Below are 23,399 nucleotides of genomic sequence, written 5' to 3'. Positions count from 1 at the left end.
AACATCTGCCAGACATTTGTCTGAGTTAGGTGCCCAAGTGAAATCTCAGTAAGCTGGCAAGGTGTGGGACCGGGGAAAGCATTTTGCTGTATCAGCAATTCCTGGCACTTTCCCATTCTCTTCCCAGAAACCACATTGCTGCTCCTCCCGCCTCTGACATCAGCTTGCCAATGAGAGCAACTGGCTAGCCAGGCAGGTGGGGCCAGCCTCCCCACCTCTTCTTGCTTCTTTTCCATCATGGTTGGGAGTTAAAATTCCCCTTTTCAAACATGGCTTCCTTGAGAAGAGCTGTGGGCAGCCTCTTCCCTCATGCATCACACCCTGACCCTTTAGACCCTTTCTGTGCTGTAAAGCAGATCCTTTGGTGGTGCAAGTCACCATAATGCCATTGACTTCAACAGGTTTCAGAGTAACAGCCGTGTTAGTCTGTATTCGCAAAAAGAAAAGGAGTACTTGTGGCACCTTAGAGACTAACCAATTTATTTGAGCATAAGCTTTCGTGAGCTACAGCTCACTTCAACAGAGCTACACTTATTTACACTAGTGGAGGATCTGGCCCTACAACTCTAACCAGGTCATTGTACAATCTGCTACAAGATGAATGTAGACATAACCCAGCCATGTATCCATAATTAGGCTAAAGCCTCAGACGGTCCTGGATTTTAATTCAGTTACGGGGACATTACATCTCTTCTACATCATACCTTTTGATTGGGTGGTGGTCGGGGACAACCACGATGTCATTGCTTCCCTTGACTGGGTTACAATGTTAGTGTAGAAAGGGCTTTGGCATGTGGGACAATTAGCTGCTCAAACAGCAGCAGATGGCCACGTTCTTCCTTACACAAACTGTGTGGCAGGCGGTTGTCAGTGATCCAAGATGCAACCGGAGCTGTACCCTTGATTGTTTTACTTCAAGTCACAGGCCCAATCCATCACCATCTGACTGCATTAGATTCAATAGAGTAAAGGGAAGAACTGGGTCCTGTGTGCTGAAGCACTCCTCCAGCCTGTAATCTGCCAACTGATACTGTGTGACCAACTGACACAATGCTCCAAGCAAGAGAGCTCCTTGTATGCTGCCTGCCATAGCTAAGATGGGGGGATAGGACACCGGATATGTCTACACTGCAATCAGAGTAACCCATGCTAGCTGTGTCCTAGCTAGCGCCAGTAACCATGGGCAGCATGGGCTAGCTACTCGAGTACATACACAGGCTTCTGGGTGGGGTTGTACAGCCTGCACTGTCATGGTTTCATTGCTGTCATTATTCAAGCTAGCTTGGAAATATTCACACATACTGCAGTCACATCTCTGACTGCAGTGTAGACACACCCTCAGAGGCACGTAGAAAAGCAGTGGGGAAATTTACCGCAGAGATTGCAGCAAACACTGGTCCATTTTGCTCCAGGATATTGTCAGTGTATCTTATACCTCTGTTGTTTTTTTTAACTGAGAACTTGCTACCAGGTGTCAGCAAAAAGCATTAAACCTTGGTCAATGCAGAGTTGGTTACTCAATGACAAGAGAAAGTGAAATGTACACGAAGAGCCCTATTTATGGGATGGAGACGAGTGCAATACCAGAAAAGGCATTCAGGGCATCAGAAACATTAGGGGAAGGGCATGCATTAAGGTGAGGGAGAGGGATTAACAAGACCTGCGTTGAGATTTAATTGAGCAAGCATTAAAACATGACTTTCACGAACATTTATTTTTTCAGACCTGTGTTTGAGGTTGTCGGTATCGCTTACTAGGTTATTCATCCTAGCACCTGCATAGCGCTTTCTGTCATCAAGACACTCTGCAGACATGAACTGCTGTATCACCATAATCTGAGGAAATGCAAGTGTCACCAATCCCACTTGACAGATGAAAAAACAGATTCCAAGATGTTATGGCCAAAACGTTGAAGACTATCCACTCTTTTTGGGTGCCTAAGATGAGACATCTGCATGTCTCAAGCTGGGCTCTCAAAAATGGAGACACCCAAAATGAGTGGACACTTTTGACATTTCTGTCCTAAATGATTCCCGCAAGATCACACAGCAAGGGGCAGAGCTGGGGTTAGCACAAAGGAGTCCTGAATACCACTAAACTGCATTGCGCTCTTGCCACTCTCTGCTTTGAGTCAGGTCACTCCTGCCTGCACTCCTGCTGAATGCCCACCCAGAACCTGCAGTGCAGAAAATTAAATAAAATAAAAAAATAATTGTGGAGAAATTACCAGGCGACCAGACCTTCTCAAAACTTCAGAAAAGTTCAGCTTAGGTTCCAGGTCAATGCTTATTCCATTTGTATTGGTTCTCCCATATGTGCTTGGGTGAGATGCAATTAATTCAGTCCCTGCTGACAGCCCATTCTGAGACCATTTCTGGTACCGTATAGGATACTGCACACTAAGTCCAATATTAGATCAATATGACCATGAGGTAACTCTGAAGACTCCCATTATGGTTACCTAACTCTTGAGTTCTTATTGTTTGAAAAGAAACTCTGAATACTGGTCTCTATTTGTGTCTCCACGCCAGAAGATGGACTCGCCCTTACCTCGGCTAATTCTTTGCTTCTCTCCTGAAAGGATCCCTGGAGTATCGATCACACTGATGCTCTCGAGAACTGGGTTGGGCAGCTGGGCACATACAAATCTGTGTAAAAAGAAGGGGAAAAAAATCTTGTGATAAATTGATACCTCTGGATATATGGTTCAGAACCTGATCTCACTTACACTGTGGTAAATCCAGAACTCTGTTGACATCAATGGAGTTCCTCTGCATTTACACAGGTGGAAATGAAACCAGTATCTAGTCCCTTCTGTGCTTATTTGGCTCTTCTGGAAAATATTTTTATGTTCACTCTGTTGGCATACAGCACTTTGTCCATGTGGGCCCCAAATGTAGGTTGCTAAAGAAAAACAATGTGCAAATCCCAATATGGAGAAAACTATTTTCTTTTGTTGTTTAGATTGCAGTGAGAAAGGATTTTTGTTTTTCTTCCAGTAAACATTCACCTGCAGGGTTCTGGACTCAACTGAGCTGAAACAGCAACACATCTGAAAAAGCAAAAGTAAAGCTGGCTATAAACAGAAAGCAAAACTGACCCTTCTGACCTCACTGATGAGAAAGCCAAAAGCTTAAACTGTTATTTATCTTGTTGGCCCATGGTAATATTTCATGGGTGCCTCTTTTGCAATCATGTCACGAGGGAGGGGAGTTGTGTGTGGGGCAAGGTGGAAGGTAGTGGAAGTTGGCATGAAAAGTAACAGCCAGGCATTGTCATGGGAGGAAGCAGTAGCACCAGAAGAACTTTTGGCCCAACCCAGAGGTAAATTTGGCATACTGGACAGCTGGGTGCTGTCAGGATGGGGGAACACAGTCCAACAGTGCTGCTGAAGTCGCCGTGGCATCTGGACAAACGAGTGTCACTGATGTCGGTTGTTTCTTCAATACCTTTTCACCCTGAAGTATGACACAGCTGGTTTTTATACGAATGAACTTAGTCATCTGGCAATGGGAGTCCCACAAACTTCTGCCCCACACTGTTAGGAATTTCAGTTCAAACACCACCCCAGCTTGGCAAGTGGGCATTTCTCACTGCATGATTGTTAGCTAACAAAACCGGAGCATTCAGCAGCATTTCTGGCATGGCTTTCTCACTGCACAGCTTACGTATCAACAGTGCAGTCAGAGCTAGAAAGACCCATTAGGACATGTAGCCCATCCCCTGCCAAGACAGGATTGTTCCCTGCAGTATATGCCTGAGTGCTCTGTCTGGGCTACTTTTAAATGACCCATGCAGTGGGACTTTCGGCACTTTCCTCAGGGAAGCTATTCCACAGAGGAGATCAGATCTGAAGCCAGAAGAAGGGGATTTAATAGATTGCCAGTACACATAATTGCATCCTGGCCGCTCTTGCAAGCCTGCCGTTGTTTCCAGTGGGATAAGTTATTCCTCACTAAAACGTTGTGTGGGCAGCTGTTCTGTGCCAGCAATACATGTTCCACTGCAGAGCTGGTTGTGTCTCAGTAGTTATGTAGGTGGGAGGAAGAGGTTGAGCTGAATGCATTTTATTTACTAGCACACTCATCTCAGGTACTGCTTTCTCAAAAAACAAAAAGGAGGCCTGTCTATTAAGTATTAAGGGTTTTGTGCATCACATGGAGGCAGCCACAATGTATTTTCAACCGTGTAGTTGCTATGATTCCACTACTAAAGTGACCAATGAAACAGAGTTTAAAATTTGGTTATACCAGGGAAAGGAACCACGTACAAGTGACACCGTCTTATTTCACAGATAATGCTTGATTAGCTGTGCTAAGTACTTCACACACTTAGTGAGACAGAGCCCCAGAGCATACAATCTAATACCCATTGCTGTGGCAACCAGGATGGGGTTAAACACTTTCTCTGGGCAAGCAGAGGTGCTAGATCTGGTGGAAAGGGCTGGCAGGTGTGGCTTGTCAGACTTTGAGACTGAGAGGAGCAACTGACAGCTGTGCTAGGGTGGGCATGAAGCAGCCCATAAAAGGGAAGCAGCGGAGTATGAGAGGGAGAGAGGAGTTTCTCTTCAGGCAGTAGTTGTCATAGTCCTAGGCTGAGGGGAGCATAACTGTGGTAGTTAAGGGCTGCTAGGACCCAAGAGGATCATATTATCATGGCAAGACTATTTCTTGGACACAGCAGTGAGGTGGAAGGCAGCTGCTCTGCAATTGTTTCATGCCTTGAGAACTAAGGTTAGGGGGAACCATGCCTGGGCTGGGCTGTTTTCTCAGGACTGAGTCTGCAATGTTTCTTTTGGTCCCTTGCTGTTTCTCTGCTGGGTTTTGATCTGCCTTCAAGGGGGTGTGACTGTAACTCCATCCGCTGCCCCTCTCTCTATCCAGAGAGTAAGAATGCCCCTTTGATGGTGGAGGAAGGAAGGGAGAGCTGGATTCTGTTCTGACCCAGGAGGTGGTAGCTAAATTCCAGCTGCAGGGCCAAACCCGGGTGAAGAGAGTAGGGACTGCACAACTGTACAATACATGGGGGGCAGACTAGCTTTCAGAGTCTCTGTTACTGCTGACAGTACTCAAACAGGGAGACCCAGTTTGGCCAATGGTACAGACTTGATGTGAAAAAGTGATGAGCCAGAGTTTTGGTCCTGCTCCATGCACTTTGTGCCATTCAAGTTGCTCCAGGAGTGGGGGCACTGGGAGCCCCAGCTGATACAAAGTGTATGTGTCTCTCCCTCACTTCAGCCCCCATGGCATGTCATGGTCAAGGAGAGGGCCAGAGTGTTGCCCCAGTGATCCCCGGCTGGTGTAGGATCCTGCACCTGGTTCTCTGTAGAAACTGAGAGCAACAGCTGTTACCTGCTTACCCCTGTCTCTGCTTCACTTAGGGGAAGCTGAATGCAGCAGAAAACCTGACCCAATACAACAAAAATGAACCCCTATGAGAGTGGTCCCCAAACTTTTTACCTCATGTACCCCTTACCCCTGTCAGGGCTCTGGCTTATGGGGAAGGGGAATGGATATGTGGTAAGAGGCTGGAAGCTGGTAGGCAGGGCCCTGGGGGGGCTCCCTCTCTGGCCCCTGTGGCGGCTGGCCTGGACCCCAGCTGTGCCTCCTAAGCATTCCTCTGTGCTCCTGTAGGGGGTGCACTCCACAGTTTGGGGACCTCTGCACTATGATGTCCTGCTGATACCACTTTGCAGAGTAGAACTGCACTGTAAGGTGAAATGGTACCAGGATCTTCATCCAGGAAAAATTCCAACCACATTACGCAGCTACAACCCTGAAATGCAAGGGGGAAGGACAGGTTGTCTGATCTTCATGGTGACTGGCTGACAATTATGACTGACTATTCAGATGACTCATTCACTAGACCAAGTTATATTTGCTACCTCCTTTAACAGGCTGCTGAGACTCTTGTCTCAGTTAGAAATTCCACCTACTTCAGACATGGGTTGATTCTCTTAATTTGTTTAGGGAGTGTTACTTTTTTTTTCTCCATGGTATCATTGAGCAAGAGTTCTATAGGCAACTGATCATATGTGCCAGAGTGATGATGGCTTAAAATAACCAGCCACAGTTCACTACAGATACAGGGGATTGCCGGGGTGCACTATGGAATTTGGTTCAACAACAGAACTACATACAGGACAGAATATAATCTTTCCCAATCTTGATGGGGACTTTTGGATGCTGCTGCAATATAACAGCTAAACAATCACAGCCATCGGGTGGTAGCCACTACTAGCCTGGGTTGGATTTGAACTCTTAGAGGCAAGAGGCTCAGTATCCGCATACCATTCTCCTTAGATTGAACATACTGAGCCAAATTCACCTTGGTGTTACTAGGTTGGCAGAATTACAAAAGCAGGGTGGTATTTGGCTCTCTGTTCCCTGGCTTTAACTATTCATGGCCTGATTGTCAGAATTTAAGATATGTTCTCTCCAGAAGTGTATTTACCGAAAGGCTAATGAACTGAGCAGCATGTTCATTCTCTGGAATGACCCACAGAATACAATGCAAAGGGATGGAGCAGCCAATGCCTCCCTGGGTGATGATAGCCCCATCTCCCCTGCATATGCAGATCCTGCAAGTGTTCACTGGCAGAGAGATACGTACCAAGAGCAGGATATTTCCCAGCTGTAGCACTTGCCGCACTTGGAAAATAAGCTTCCTAATTCTTTTGGGGACCCTGCCTCCCTCCGGCCAGTGGGCTGGATCCTCAGCTGGTGTATACTGGTATAACTTTGTTCACTTCACTGAGGATCTGGCCCATAGCCTCTTGCGGCTAAAACAGCAGGACAGTTCTTTTGGGTACTTACTTATCTTTTGAAGCAGTTGGCTGTTGCTTTATGTAGTTGTATGCACTAGGCAAAATGCACCTCCATGTGCATGTACCAGACTTTCCCTCTTTGAAGTCTCTACAGCCGGCAGTTCAGAAAACACTGCCCTTTTCTATTTACTGCATAGGTGTTGGCAAAGAGGGGGTTAATCAGATTTCTTGGCTATTCCCTGAATTAATAGCAGGACTTGTGCTTCTACTCCTGCCACTGAATCACTGGTGCAGACAACTGCCGCCACGTACCTCCCATGTATCCATCCAGCTCCTTCAGCACAGAAGGATGATAGGATAACAGAGCATGGTGTGATGAGATGAGCTAGTCCACTGGAAGCTTAGCAACAGTATGAAGATTCATGGTTTGTACTAGGAGCAAGTCATCAGTATAAGTCAGGCAGCCAAAGTAAGGTGCATTTGTATTTCACGCTTTGTCTAGCCTCTTTATTACCGCTCCTGTCCCCCGACCTGAATGTTTCTGGCAGCAAGGGCTCTCCTGCATTGTCTTTCTGGGGTGAGGAAGCTTCTGCAACTCCTTTCCGAGCTGCTCTTAATGGTGCTTTTTTGATCTAATGCCTCTGTGCCCTAAGCAGATGATCTGTTATTTCCATAGTGCAAACCACCCCCTATCCTGGAGGAAAGGGTGGGTTGGCACAAGTCCTGGTCATTGGTTGGATGCAGATGTTCTGGGCCCTGTGGGACATTGAAAACAGCTGGAAATCTCTCTGGAACTAGTGCCACATCACATTGGTATTGTCAGAGTGTGCTGTGATCAAATGTTACTTTCAGAGTCAACCGAAGGCACAGGGAGGCTCTTTGCAGCCTGACACCTATAGGAATCCATCTCTCCCCACCCGCCCTGTATGCCCATGCCATCTCCTGCCTGGCTGCAGCAATACCCACACCTTTCTCTCTGAGTGGCAGCTCTGCTGCTTTTCGATTACCGCCTGGAAGCCAGGAGTGGAGCCAAAGTGCAATGCTGCAGAACATGTGGCAGAGTGTCTGGCATGCCCGCCTTTGCTGCGTACCAGGCACTGTCAGGGAAAGTGAGGGAGGGCAGTTAGAGAACTCAGTTTCTGCTGCCAATGCTCGCACTGGAGTTGGACAAGGCCACAGGAAAGGCTGAGACTGGTGCTCTGTCTGGATTAGGGTTTGTGTGTTGCTGGGCCCCTGGAGTGGGGAAGGTCTGCGTGGCTGCCCAGACCTAATGCTCACACTGGCTGTCTTGGGCCTGGAGAAATGAGCCCAAACCCATTCAAATTCATTGAATTTTGGAGAAGTTAAGATCCGAACAGCACAGCATAGGGCCCACGTCTAGCTGTGACACAGCATACGTGCTCCTTGCAGAGGTTGTCCCGTGGGAAGTCGGAGCCCTAGTCAGTTTGTATCTGAAACCAGTGCAACAGAATGGAGAGATCCGTATACTGTTTCAAGGGATGCTCAAGCAATGCTGAAATCCAGAGATGAAACATGAACACATTGGGCCAGTTTCACTTCTGATATTTTTCCACTGGCTTCAGTGGAGTTACACCAGAGATGAATATGGCCAAGGAACTGAACTGATTGCATAGTAGAGGACTCTAGGAATATAAAAGCAGGGGAGAGCAGAGTGGAATGTAGTGATCCTTCAACCCTATTAGTTTCAAGGTAGTATAGGACACAAAGCAAGTTTGGTGTCCTCAGTGCTCTCTAGTGAATGCCTGCCCGTGTTACAAAACAGCTCAGCCCAGGCCATTATGCCTGGAGGTCTGGCCCATGACAAGGAATTGTAGGGAAGGAGTGCTCCCTGTGTGACTGGGGTGGCTTCGCACCAATGCAATGTGGGGAGAAGCTTGGGTGATGTCTTGCCCCCATGACACTCATCGTACTGCTCACCAGGGACTTATGACACTGCAGAGCAGCTCTACCTTGGTATACAAGCGCAATACACTGACCTGTTCAAAAAAGCATTGCCAAAAGCATTGAGTTTCCTGAAAGGTTTTTTCGGATCCACCACCAGTGCATTACCAGGAATGATCCCCTCCACGTCCCCCTGCATCACTGCGATGAAGGAGTCAGTCGTAGGCTCTGGTCCAATTCTCATCCCTGGGAAATCCTGTTCCAGCAGGTACCTTGAGAGAGAAAATGGGGTATGATGATGCTTGAGATCTGAGCTGTTGAATTTCTATCAGAGCTGCTGCTGAGGTGCACGGTGCAGCCCCTTGAGACTATTTTTAGCATTGGAAATCTGCAAATGCAATGGTAGCTTTTCACTTGGGATCTCAAAGCTACGGCTGCCTCCGCATAATCAGATGAAGAAACAGAGAATGTCAGATGCTGTGAAGACATTCGCATCGTGATTAGTCATTCTGTAAGTCTGTGCCATGACCGCTTAGACATTTAGACCTGATCTATTTGTTATCCAAGAAAAGTGCAAACTGCCTCCATTCATTGCACATGGGGTTGTTAACTCTGAAACCTAACATTCAATATTAACATTACTTCACTGCTGATCATTTTAGCAGAAACGTTCAGCTGATGGGCTCAGCCCACAATCCAGAACTGCTTCGCAGATGCGGAAAGCCACAACTATCCCATACTCCGCTGTCAAAATCTCCCTCTCCCCTTCCTCCGTGATAGCTTCTGCAATGCAGTTCTTTTTAGAATAGCACACTGAACATTAAAAGGATAGGGGGCAGTGTTACATAACCTATGTAGAGGGGCGGTAAGTCAGTTTACTTACCAATTCTGTGCTACAGAACATCCCTCAATTAATAAAACCCTCAGGTTTTTTTTAATGTAGACAAAGCTGGAATGCTGCAAAAATTAGGGCAAGTTTGTCACAGTATATGGGGCATTGATTATAAGGCTGCTGGTGAATACAGGGCTGCACATACTGACTTGGCATTGCCTAGTTTGTGAGCACTGGGTTGCTATAGGTGATTGAGTGCTGGACTATGCACATTAGTTTAATACTGTATTGATCATCAAAGCCAGGTTGCTGGCACTTTGTTTTTTCCGTTGCTTAAAGCACACCATTGAACCTTGTCATGAGGTGAGGAAAACAAATATAGACTTGTATGGACTCTGCAAGTCAATTCGGGGGGAAAATAGGCTGCATTTTGAGATTATGGTCTTTACCAGCTAATGGAGACACAAGGATGGGGAGGTTCTAGCTTTTCACAGCTAGTGCTGTTTTGATATGGGATGAGTTTTATGAAGGAGGGTGATACTGGGCATGTCACCCATAATCCATCATCCATGTGAGGGTCTGTGGGTCAATCATTTGGGTGAATTCTCATCTTCTCTTCACCTTAACGAATGTCATCTGATCCACAGCAAACCATATAGACGTATTAGGAATGGCAACCTTTATACTCATCTGGCTACATTGTACTCCCGGGACCTGGGCTGGAGCTGCATTTTCCACTCTCGCTGGGCAAGGAGGAACTACGCTACAGACAAGTATAAGACGTAAAAGCCAATTGAAAGGCCACGTGGCAAGGAAGCACACAAGATTGATGGCTATTGATCCTGTAAGGGATTAATTAACAGTAGAGCTACAACAGCATTAACTCTACTGGTGAATCTCCAGATTCCAGAAAGAGCTGGTCTTGCTCTGCTTCTCCTGTCACAATCATTTTATCTTACATGCCTTTCATCCCAGTGCTTTCGAAGCTCTGTACAGACTAGAAAGATTCACCTACACTGAAATATAAGGAGCTTTGGGGTGCATTGTGGAAACTGCTTAACAGTTCATAGCAACACTAAATTTAGGACAGGAAGAGAAGAAAATACAACAGCCCAATAGCTCCTAGACTAGGCTACCTAAAATTCACGAGCAGTTGACTATTGCAGAGGTTCTCAAATGTCTCCAGAACAGTAGAATCTCAGAGTTACTAACATCTCGTGAATGGAGGTTGTTCGTAACGCTGAACAAAATGTTAGCGTTGTTCTTTCAAAAGTTTACAACTAAACATTGCCTTAATACAGCTTTGAAACTTTACTATGCAGAAGAAAAATGCTGCTTTTAACCATCTTAATTTAAATGAAACAAGCACAGAAAGTTTCCTTACCTTGTCAACGAAAATTTAAACTTTCCCTTTATTTTTTTAGCAATTTACCTTTAACACAGTACTGTCCTGTATTTGCCTTTTATTTTTTGGTCTCTGCTGCTGCCTGATTGGATGTTTCCAGTTCCAAATGAGGTGTGTGGTTGACCCGTGAGGTTCTACTGTAGATGGCCACATCTTAGCAGAGAGAGATTATCTCACTGGCTCAGCTCCCCTCTCATTCATGATTGTATGAGCCACCTCCCTTCCTGATCATGATCCCATAGGTTCTCTGTGGCAGTTACAGCAGCTCCTTCCATACAAGAATATTAGGAAAACGTGGATGTATGTTTTACTATCTCTAGTGGGATTTAGCAGCACCAGATGGCCAGCCAACTTTCTACCAAGTGCTGCATGGACCTCCGTGCAACTTACCTGGATTCAATTCCTTGGGCCTATCTTTCTGAGTTAGGAAGGGCTAGCTCACTTCCTGGAAAGCTCATTTTAGCTTCCCCGTTAGCTAGTTCAGAAGCTGCTTTGATGGAGTCTAGAAACTGAACACAGACTTCCTGCATGGCAGTGCAGACCCCTAGACTGATAGCATAGCCCGAAAATACTTTTATTTCTATTGGCTTTCCTCTGATCTTTTTGCAATTTTTTTTTAAATCTGAGCCAATATACACAAAAGCTCTCCCCACACAGACTAGATTGAATCCACAGAGTTAGATATTTTAGAATTCCCACTTTAAAATGTGATAGGAAAATAGATGATATACTCAGAGGAGATAAAGGCACAAAGGGGAGTTAGGTGCCTTTTTGAAGATCTCCACACTGACCTGTAACTTTGTAATAAAAAAGTCATTTTTACACTCCTTTCTGTGATGAACAAGCACCATGACATCATGCAAGTATTCTGTGAATACAGACTTTTAAGAAGCCTGTGGTTTTCACCTTTCAGTTATAGACAAGACCTCTAAGAAAGAAGCAGCAAATAATGATCCTCTTCTAGCCAGCCATCCCCACTCATCTAGTAATCCCCCCCCCGCAACTGTTTGTTATATAAAACACTTTAAAAAACCCCAAGCACTCACAGAGATACAAAAGAAGTTACAAGTTAAAGCTAATTGATATGCAACAAGCGGTATGAAATCAAACTGAAGTAGATTCTAAGGTACATGAGAATTTACACTGCCCAGGGAGAACTCTCCAGGAGATTTGGGCGCATTGTACAGCAGGACAACTTCCGAACAAGGGTTCTGCTATGCTGTGGGCAAACACAAGGCAATCCATTAACGTGCTGTGTACACTCGTCTGATGGGCTGATGGCATAGCTTCAGGTCAGTGAAGCAAGCTGCCTGTGCTGAAAGAAGAAAACTAAAGCACGCTTGTGGGGGGAAAAAATCCTATAAATACACAGGCACAGTGAATGTAATGGCTTGTAAAAGGTGTTGGATGACAGCACCAGAGTTCTCTAACCCTTGAGACTGGGAAGCTGCAGTGCACGCTTCCCCCAGCCACTGTGCCTTAACCCTCAGCTGTGAGATGCCCTGCTAGGGATAAAAGGGAAGAGAAATCTCCACTGCCCACATGGTCTATCAGGTCCATACCGTCTTGGCAGCCTCTCCAGGGCATGCTTGCAGGCTCCTCCGTTCTAACCCCAAGACACTGCGGCCTCCTGCTAGAAAGGACAGAAGTGCTGATCTTCATGCAAGGATGCTGCAGGATGAGTCTGTGTGTGTGGGGGAGGGAGGGTGTTTCTTTAGCGATGAGTCAGGCAGGATGCTGTGGAGAGGCAGAGATGATGTAGTGATTGTAGAGGGGCAGTGGGGAGCAGTGGCTGGAGGAGCAGCTTGGAACTGGCCTGGGGAGCAGAGCATGAGAATGTTTGGAGTGATGAGATGCCTGCACCAAAAGCAACCTGTGCTGATGGACAGCAGGACTCTAGCCCCTTGTTTATTTTATTAACAGGGAGGCTGGACCCAGGCCAGAGCTATGTTTAGCAGAGACTACAGCCCACTAATTAATTAAAATAGTAACATCCTGTCCTGCTGTCCCCTCCCCAAGCAGGAAACATAAAAGGTAATAATGTTGCAGAGCCAGACTCCAATGGGATCCTGCTGTCACTGCTAACATCAGTCTAGGCCAGTGGTTCTTAAAGCCGGTCCGCCGCTTGTTCAGGGAAAGCCCCTGGCGGGCCGGACCGGTTTGTTTACCTGCCGTGTCCGCAGGTTTGGCTGATCGCGGCTCCCACTGGCCACGATTCGCCGCTCCAGGCTGCGGGAAGTGGCACGGGCCAAGGGACGTGCTGGCTGCCCTTCCTGCAGCCCCCATTGGCCTGGAGCGGTGAACCGCGGCCAGTGAGAGCCGCGATCGGCCGAACCCGCGGACGCGGCAGGTAAACAAACCGGTCCGGCCTGCCAGGGGCTTTTCCTGAACAAGTGGTGGACTGGCTTTGAGAACCACTGGTCTAGGCTGCTGGTGGTTAAAGGCTGCTGGTGGTTAACTTCCCAGTTAAAAGTGCCAGCTCGCTGTGTCTCTTCAGGCACATATGCCCTTTCTGCGGATCTGGAAACTCTGCCAAGACAGCCTTGGGAGGAGTGAGGGATGGTTGAAATGTACAAGCTGAAATTCAGGACAGTACATCTTTCACCTAGCAAAATAAGGCTCAGTCCCCTGCGTCACTGAAGGCAGACAAGAGAACAGTCTGGTTCCACCACAACCAAAGGGAGCATTTCAGTCTCGCTTCACCGACTTCCAAACACACAGCAAGCCTCCCCCTGCCGAGCCGCTAGAAATATTTCACAGATGACCTTGATTGTCTTGTTTCCACCCCCACCTCCAGATACAGCAGGAGTCTGATCACAAGATGCTGCTGCTTAGTCCTCGAGAGAGAGAGAGACCGCGTAACAATTTCATCTGGATCTAAACCTTGGCTAGAGATGCCCTCCTTCAACTTTCAGGGAGGAGGCTTGGGGGCCAAACCCAAATTTTGTGGCTTAGGTGTTGTTGTGTTGCTGGGAGCGCCTTAAATCAACATTTGGAGACTCAATGGTCAGGTATATGACTGAGTTTTATTGATCATATCTGCACTGCACAGCAGGACCGAGTAATCTCTCCAGGTTCTGCCCTGAAGCACACAGAGCTCAAAGTAAAGATAAGAGGGGTTCTTTGGGGGCAGCCTGTCCTTCAATTGTTTCAGAGTCCCGGTGAAGAATCTGGAGGGGAATGTCCCCAGGATGGGTCAGAGCCATCGCTAGCCTAATCCTAATGCTGAGGCAGAGGAGGAATTTCTTACTTCTTTGCTGTTGTGTTTAACTTCTGATGGTTTTATCCAGACTATCTGGACCCACAGGATCTGCAAGCTTGGGCTGGAACCTCTCAAAAGCTTCCTGGCATTTCCTGTTTCCGGCAGGCCAGAACTACCTGGAGACCAGCCTGTCATGTTATTTTAATGCTTTTGTTTCCAGTCCCAGCATCCCTACATCCCCAAAATTACTCCCACCACCCACTGGCACATGCAGAGGGACAGACACACTTCGAAAGGCCCACTCATCCATTCTGATGGGGTTGCTCCCGGGAAGAAACAGGCTGGCCTCTTCTGCTTTGCCCAGGGCTCCCAGCTGAGCCCACAGCGGGAGCAGAAAGCAGAGCAGCCAGGCATGGGATAGCTGATGAGAACTTGCTGCTTCAGGAGAGACAGCTGACTCACCACACAAGTGCATCAATCCAAGAGGTGGGGGGATGCTGCCTCCCAGGTCACTAATTACCCCCTAGCAGTTGTGGAATCACACTTGTGTCACCTGGGCATGCTCACCTAGTGAGGAGCCCAGCTCTCAGGCCTGGAGAGAAGAGAGGGACTGAGTGGGAGAGGGGATCTAGGAGGGAAGGTGGGTAGGTGGTGGTGAGTCTTGTACTGCTGGAGTTAGTGATGGAAATAGGGGAGAGTGTGGTGGGGGGGCTGGGGGGAGCCCGTGTGGGCTGCAGAGACCAGGGAGGAAGCACTGGGTGTAGATGGGGGCTGAGAGGCAAAGAGAGGGAGTGGATGTGCAGGCAGCGAGCTTAGAGGGGAAGAATTAATGACCTCCCCAGATCTGGAGTCAGCTCTGCTCTGAAGTGTGGCTGAGAATGAAAATGAGGAGGGATCCAACATGTGACCCCACCACGCCTTTTAAATCTTCTGAGGTCTGAAGCAGAGTTTAAGAACAAAGATTTGGGTCAGGTGTGTGGGGGAGAGGAGGGCAGGGTTAGCCCAGCCAGCTCTGCCAGCGTGGTTTCGCTTTATGCAGGGCAATTCCCTCCCCTCACTCAACCCTTCTTTAAAAATAACTTCATGAGACCAAGCAAGACCTCTGCACTGTCTGCTTTCTAGCACACGGGGTCATGCGCCAGCCAGGTGGCTGGCTAGGCATTGCAAATTCATTCTGTGTCTAGTTCTTGGTTACAGCTGTAGGTTGCAGGAATATTAGAGCAGGTAAAAACGCCAGCATTCCACAAAGTCATTCAGGCACAGCCCATTTCACTGGCCCTCTCCTATTCTCCCCACACACCCGTTCAAATGTTGGTACAAAGTAAAGCTTACTCTCAGGTACATAAGGGGCTGGCCTCACCTCTGCCTTACTGTGGCTTTATCCAGTGTTACTCCTTTGATTTCAGTGCAGTTACCCCAGTGTCAAACCAGAGATACTCAGTGGTGAATCGGACCCAAGATATTCATCTTGTGAATCCACACGGGAAATGGAGAAGGTGTGGCCCAAGTCTGATCTGAGGAAAGAGGGCACTGGGAGGGAGCTGACCTGGGGTTAGTATCACTGCTGAGGTAGATAAGTGGTGCATCTGAACCGACCTGCAGTCAAGACCAGCTCATCCTGAGATTGTGAATATGTTTAACCCTCTCTCTGCTGGCCTTCCACCAGACCTGCTATCTGCCATTAACCTTCCACTGAAATCAGGTCGCCTTTAGGATGTACCTGACACGGGCACCAGCACTGTTGGTACATAGGTGCTAGATGGATCCGAAACAACTAGAAAGGGCTGCTTTTAGAGCCTTGCCATTTGACCGTCCTTTTTCACCCCCACCCCCTCACCCTCCCACCCTTCTTCATAGGGGCACCTCAGGACACTGTACAAAGAAAAAACAATCAGAAAATAAACTTAAAAAATAAATCCCAAAGAACCCACAATAAATTTTACCCAAGGCTTGTCATTTAGGAAATCAATGAATTCCTTGAGAGAGACATGTGCAGAGGCCACACTGTTCCACCGCCTTCCAAAAGCTATGGGGATATTCAATAGTAAGGCCACATTAGGGTCACGCTGACCATGCAACTGCAGGAGCACTGAAGTGTAAATGTTTGGCATACCCGATAAAAAGGCGTCAATGCGACTTATTTCTCGTGGGTGGTGCCCTAGCTCTCCAGCACTCTTGCTGTGGGTCATTTGGTCCTGATCTGAGTACGTTTCTGCCATTTAGAATTTGACCTACCTATCATTTTAAAGAAACAGCTCCGAGAATTTCCTATGAAGCCACCTTTTTGTGAGTCATTGGTGGCTGGCATCCCAGGAGACAGATGGAAGAGAACCAGGGCTGCCCCCGCCATCAAACGTGAGCAAAAGAATACTATAGGCCAAAACCTACCCTGGGAGAGACGCATACAGTTCCCATCACTGTCAATGGGGGTTGTATGTGTGTATCAGAGGGCAAAATTGGCTTCTTCCAACATAGCAAAACTTTCCACCCCTCAAGTAAATAGGCCAAGTTATTACCTGATAAAGGTGGTCTTCCCAGTGGAATACTGCCCCACCAGCAGCACCATTGGCTTATTATCAAAGTCAGCATCTTCTAAGGCTGGCGAATGAAACTCGTGGAATTTGTAGTAGTCTTCCAAAGGGAGCAGCTTGGTCTTGTAGAGCTTTTTGAGACCCTCGCTCACAGTCTGGAACACTTCAGGGTCTTTCCTCCTCCTGTCATCGGTACCCAACCAGCTGAACATGATGGAATGGCCAGAGAGGTGATTGTCTTTCAGTGAGGCTTGGTCTTCAGAACACAAAGCAGAAGAGGTGTATGGCTCAGCCGGAACTCTTTCTGGGGAGGGTTCCAGGCAGCAATTCCTAAATTTAGTCACTGTGTATTTGTTTATGTTAAACAGAAATTTGCTGCTTTATCTCCAGAGGTTGCTGGTTATCCTCTAGGAAAGAGCATTCTCTTGCAATGCAAAGCAAGACGCTTGGGCAGGATGCAGAGGAGAGGGGGAATGAAATACCCGTAGTGGCTGCAAAACAACGTCCTTTTTCTTGTGTCAGTGGAAGATGAGATGACTCTCCTTGATTTCCTCCAGGACCTCTTGTTATCCACAACCGGAGCTTTGATTCTTTTGTTGTTTTAAATCTGCAGTAGGTAGGCTTTTTTAAGCATTTGCATAAAAACTCCTCTTGAATTGCAATTATAATGCAAAATAAAAATGCCTCCCCCCCCCCCCCCCCCAGCCCGGTTTGCGAGGCACTTAAATGCTAAACTTCATTCACTCTCTCCTTTCAGATCGTAGAGGTGGGACTGAGGCGCCGATTTGCTCCCGGAGGGTGCATGCTGCAGCTCTGGAGAAGAGGCGGCTAATCACGACAGCATCCTCCCCTGGAGCCGCAGCTGGTGTTTAAATGCCAGCCTTTCAGGAAATCGACGAGCAGCGGAAGTCACCAGCTCCTGGCAGGGTCTGCCCGTTCTCACGGGCCGGGTGAGGCTGAGCAGGGAAACACCATGTCTGGAGGAGGAGCTGGCTTTGCTCCTGCACAGGATTTGCTGCAGTGCTGGGCATGGTCAGATTGCAAACTGCAATCAAGGACGCAGTCATCTCTGGAGTGGGAAAGGATCAGGGCACAGCGGCCTCTAGAGGGAGACGCAGGGATCTCGATTAGCAGATTACACAAAGACACGGTTTATTGATTTAAAAATACTTCGTTTTTCATTTTTAATCTGGCATTCACTGGCATAGCTCCACTGACTGCAATGGTGATGTGAAGAGGCATGCCAGGTTAGAATCTGGACCATAATGTATGTGTATTATGGTGCTTTTCATCCCAAAGAATCTAGAATGACAGAGCTCTTTAACTCTGTGTGTGTGTGTGTGTGAGAGAGAGAGAGAGAGAAGCCTTGTGATCTCTCATACTGCCCCTCAAATGTACCTCAATTCTGACCCACAGGAATGACCTCTGGGTATTGACCTTGAGAGGGTAGTTCAGTTTCCAAGGCCTGTTTGGGGTCTGGTATCTTCGCATAACCTGCCAGCAAGGAAGCTTGTATTGTGGTGGATTTCATTTTTATATGTGTCAGCAGCCACTAGTGTGGCTCTCCCTGATCTGTCTTATGTTTGCATTGGCACCATACCTGCCAGCTGAGTAGTATAGTTCATTGGCAGTTTAGCTCTTCTGTTAGCAAACTTATTATTTTTCTTTAATTGTGTTACATTACAGTAGGGTATATAACTGTGCAATTAAAATATGAGCTATATTAATCCAGCCTGTCTACCATATACCAAAAAGATGGCTGGCATGGTACAAGAAAACCATGGCAAATATTTTCAAACTAGGGTGCCTAGAGGTAGGGATCTAGCTCCACATTTAGCCACCTAAATAAAAGGGGGCTGATTTCCAGAGGTGCCAAGCAGCCTTCTCCCAGTGAAGTCACTTTGAAGCTTTACAGGTCCTCTGGAACCTCCTGTAAAGCGGGCCCCTTTTATTTAGATGCCTAAATGTAGAGTCAAGTGCTTGACTTTGAATATTTTAACCTATAATCTTACAGTAATAACTAAATATTATTTAACAGGACAGTTAAATTTGGTTGGCCCATAATCTGAGTAACTTTTCCCCTTTAAATGTTTTTAATGCAAAATAACCCTCAATAAAACCAGCCAATGGGAGCTGCAGAGCTCGCATTTGGGGCAGGGCAGCGCGCAGAGCCTATCTGGCTGCCCATGCATCTAGGGGCCACAGGGACCTGATGGCCGCTTCCAGGAGCCGTGCGGAGCTAGGGCAGGCAAGGGCCTGCCTTAGCCCTGGGCCCCCACTACGTCACCGACCGGACTTTTAATGGCCTGGTCGGCAGTGCTGACTGGAGCCGCCAGGGTCCCTTTTTGACTGGGTGTTCTGGTCGAAAGTGGATGCCTGGCATCCCTAGCCGGGACCCAGCATAAAAGCTGGGGTTCTGCAGCACCACCTGGACCCCTAGTTCCTGTGCCTATGCCTCCACTGAGGGTGTGTCTACACTACCATTAAGTCAATGTAACTTGCATCACTCCGGATGTGAAAAAACCACTCCTGAGCAACGTAAATTACGTTGACGTAAAGCGGTGTCCACACCATGCTATGTCGGCTACTGCCGCCAATGTAGCATGGTAGTGAAGACAAACCCTGAGTCCTTTGCCAAGAACGCTGTCAGGAGGCATTTTTGGAAAAAGCTCCCAGCTGTCAGGAGACTTTTTTGGAAAAGTGTCAGAAGCTCTGACACCTTCCCAGCAGGTGGTGGGTGGTTCGTATAACAGTGAAAAGAGTCCCTAGGCCAAATTCCAGCTAAATTCAAGAATCCCTCAACCAAATGTGTTTAGCATAAACAACTCCAACTCTGCATGAAAGGCAATTGATATATATCTGCTGAAGCTAGGGCTGAATTTGGCCCTCTGTGTCTGCCATACGGTATGACAACAAACAATCCTTGCATTTGAATAAGAATGAGCAAGTTAGGGATAATAGGATCGTCAGGGTCTTAGATGTGGTTATCCTTTCCTAGTAATCTCCAGTGAAGAGGCACCCTTGAAGGCCAAAACTAGTGTCTGACCACCAGTGCTAGTGTTTACTCCAACCACACAAACTAAGAGATTCCATAAATGTAACTTCTTGTGAAAGTGGGATCATCTTAAAGGTCGGGGTGAAATTCTGCCCCAGTGAAGTCAATGGGCCAAGATTACACTTACATTATTCACTTGTTTCTGTTGTATCTATCTTTTGTGAAGAATATAAAAGATCTACATCTGCCCCGAGGGCCGGTTCCATTGTCTTTTGGCTACTAAATATTTGATAATAAATTTGGGTTATTTTTTTCCTGTTGGTTAAGCATTTTGTCATCTCTGGTTGCTTCCATTCTATGATCTGATTTATTTGTACAAGTAGTTCTTCCGGCTGGTCTCCCAATCTAGCATAGAAGTTGGATAGTTCAGAATCCAAGTGGTGATTTATCTGTTCTGCAAGGATATCCATTGTGGCAGTAAATTATATTGTTATTGCATTTCCTGCAGAAGATCAAGGTTCTTACTTCAGTTTCTTCAGTAGTTATTAGAGATGGTGCAAAAGTAGAATTAAAACAAACAAACAACTTTAAAGCAATTGTATCTCAACTGAAAATTTTTGCAAAACTATGCTGATTTCTTCAGAATTTTTCATTTTCAAAAATGATTGTGCGTTAATTTTTTTTTCTCTAAAATTTTTAAAAATGGATAATGCTGAAGAAATCAACATGGCTTTTGCAAAATTTTCCTGTTATGTTAAAAATGGCCAATTTCATCTCCTAGTTGTCTCTACCATTCAAGAACGGTACACTTGCGAGGCCATTCTAGTATCTACCCAGCTGTTTTTGCATGGCTGGACTCTTCCACTTTACAGTCTGTGTTTGTGATTGCCTTGCTTTTCACAAACTAAGCCACACTTAGCCCGGTCAGGCCTTGGATGGGAGACAACTGATGAAAATCTAGATTCAGAGATTATAAAGCAGAAAGGGACCACTGTGATCATTTAGTCTGACCTCCTGCATAGCACAGGCCATAGGACTTTCCTGAATTCTTGTTTTGAACTTGAACATATATTTCAGAAAAAATATTCAATCTTTATTTCAAAATTGCCAGTGATGGAGAATGAACCCCAACCCCAGGTAAATTGTTTCAATGATTAATTTATGCCTTATTTCCAGTCTGACTTTGTCTAGCTTCATCTTCCAGCCATTGGATCTTTTTACACCTTTGTCTGGTAGACTGAAGAGCCTATTATCAATTTTTTGTTCCCTATTTATGGATATATAACCGGTGATCAAATCACCCCTTAATCTCTTCATGAAACTAGATGCTGTAGAAAGTGGTGTTGGTGATTCAGAAGCACTGAATCTATGCCCCATGATGATTGTGCTAAGTGTCCCAGTGCTTCCAGAGGTACTGTCTTTCTAGTGAGATGTAGGACAAAGGTCCTGACCACCAGTAACATAAGAGCCCATTGTACTGCTCGTAAGAGAGAGATGTTAACCTCCATGTCTCTGTTAAATTCTGCTTCTGGTATTACATCTTGCCAACGTAAATTCCACTTGTAGTTTCAAATGGATACTGTTTTCTTTGTTTCCTGTTTAAACCTGTTACTTATGTTGATTTTAAATAGCTACAAGACTCCACTCCAGGGTGGATATATTTTAGTGCTGGGTGAAGTGATCATTATTTGTATGTATCCTTTGTTTATTCCATAGTGACATAAGGAAGCTTAATTTTTTAATATCCATAAGATTGTTGGATGAAAAATGCTAGGCAAATACTAATTCTTTGGGTCTAACAGCCAGTGTGATTGTCTCTATTTCTATCTTAACAGTATAGGCATTAAATAACAACCACAAACTTTCTGTGTCTAAGTTCTCATTCTGGTTACGTTTTTCAGGTAGGTGGACATATCATTCCTCAGGAGATAAAGCTCACTGGGAGTCAAGTATTTGGCATTCTGTCTCTGAACCTGCCATAGAATTTCTTGTGATGCCTCATGCAAGCCATCTAACCTCTGTGTCTTCGTTTTCCCATCTATAAAACAGGGACAACACTTCACAGGGGCGGTATCAGCATATTGTGCTGCTTTGGATGAAGGCAGCTACAAACGTTTGCTGAATGAAGGAGAACAAATGCTAGGTACAATGTGGGTAGATCCAAGAACTACCTGGGTACTACTGGGGGAGGCAGCATGATCTGGTGGATAGAGATTGATGCTAGGAGTCAGGAGTTGTGTTCTGTTTCTCACTCTGCCACAGACCTGCTTGCGTGATCTTGGGCAATTCACTTCACCTGTGCCTTAGTTTCCCCTCCAAGTTTTTGTGTGTTTAGATTGCAAATTCGTTAGGTTTCTCTCTGTGTTTGTACAGAACCTAGCACAACAAGTCTCTGATTTCTAATGGGCCCGTAGGTGCTTTACATAATACAAATTGTAATAGTAATTACAATATTTTACTCAAACAGCTCTACACAAACACTACATCGCCTTCCTGGAAGTGATGTCCATATAAAAGCCTGTTCTCTTTCCCACTTTCTGTGCAGTGGAGGGGCTTGGAGAAAATACTGCTTGTCCAAGGAATGTGGTTTAGCCTGGTCTAAAACTGACAGATAAATACAGCTGCCGTATAAAACAAGTCATATGATCAATGATGACATGAACCTTTGTGGGTTATCTATAACTGTTCCTGATACCTCTCTTTAAATACCTAGTGCAGCATTTTTAAGGACATATCCCTATTAAAATAACATGACTGTACAATGTGAAATTCACTATCAGGCTTCCGTGACAGCTTGCCACATTAAAGTGACTAGGCAGTGTCTGAAACTAAAGCTATACAAAGACAAAACAATGTTAAAACTGTTGTTATTAACAGGGTTATTATGGCTAAGTGGCTCCAAAATAGAGCTGGACAGGAACTGGAATTTCCATTTTTTCAGAATATTCAGTGATTTCAACATTTGTTTTTGTTCTGAATAGGGACAACCAGAAAGAATTTGGAAAATTCCCACAAAATGATTTTTTTCCCAGAAAATATTTTGGGTCATTTGAAATATTTTATTTAGATAAGATAGATGTCTCTCGTTGATTTTGCCTTTTGCCTTATAAAAAGACATTTTTATATAAAATAAAAAACCTCAAAACCAAAAATTTATTTTGAAACAAAAAATCAAAATGTTCGATTCAGAAATGTCAAATGAAAACATTAAGATGTTATCAAAATACCTTTTTTCTTTTTTTTTCCAAAATGAAATTTCATTGAAATTGGCACATTTCCATGAAAAAAATCGGTTTCAACAATACAGCATTTTCCAATGGAAAAACAATCTGTGGAAAAGTTTTCAATCAGCTCTACCTCCAAGCTTTGTTGTTCTGCATTGTGCAATACAGTCTGCCTCTAATGAACAATATGCTCTTTTAAAATGTACATTGTCCCCAATAGCTGTGATGTTGACGAAAGCGATGCTGTTAAGGGAACTTCAATAAATAGTAGAAGAGAGAGCAAGAGAGTTTATTGCAGGGTATTTACAGAGATTATTAGTATAAATTGGTCAATACAATGGAGCAGATTTTGCTCTGTTACACAGGTGTAAATCCAGTACAAGTACGTTGAAGTCAGCAGTCTGTAACAGAATTACACTGGTTTTACTCTGATGTATCAGAGCAGAATCGGGCTCACAGCATTTATTTTGTGTGTTTTTACTTATTGTACTGATGCAAACTTGTAACCATTCCTATAGCTGGTCAGAACAATTCCATCTAAA

At 45.7% G+C, this 23,399-nt stretch overlaps 1 protein-coding gene across 2 annotated transcripts in view; it reads right to left on the bottom strand.

The window, feature by feature from the left end:
* EHD3 (EH domain containing 3) overlaps window positions 1–17,628 on the bottom strand; it is a 32,554-nt gene extending 14,926 nt beyond the window's left edge. The window contains exons 1-3 of one of the 2 annotated variants that reach the window (XM_073338660.2): window positions 16,624–17,628; window positions 8,764–8,940; window positions 2,551–2,648 (exon numbers count right to left, since the gene is read on the bottom strand). In XM_073338660.2, coding sequence (XP_073194761.1) covers window positions 2,551–2,648; window positions 8,764–8,940; window positions 16,624–16,850 — 502 coding nt within the window. In that variant the 5' untranslated portion in view covers window positions 16,851–17,628. Of the gene's footprint in view, window positions 1–2,550; window positions 2,649–8,763; window positions 8,941–12,467; window positions 12,560–16,623 lie in introns of those variants that run through there. The other variant, XM_073338661.1, reaches the window with a different exon arrangement.
* Between the last annotated feature and the right edge of the window lie 5,771 nt (window positions 17,629–23,399).

This window comes from Lepidochelys kempii, chromosome 3, assembly GCF_965140285.1.
Source record: "Lepidochelys kempii isolate rLepKem1 chromosome 3, rLepKem1.hap1, whole genome shotgun sequence".
Lineage (NCBI taxonomy): Eukaryota > Metazoa > Chordata > Testudines > Cheloniidae > Lepidochelys > Lepidochelys kempii.
The sequence above is the reverse complement of the archived record's forward strand: the minus strand, read 5'-3'. Positions and strand labels throughout refer to the sequence as shown.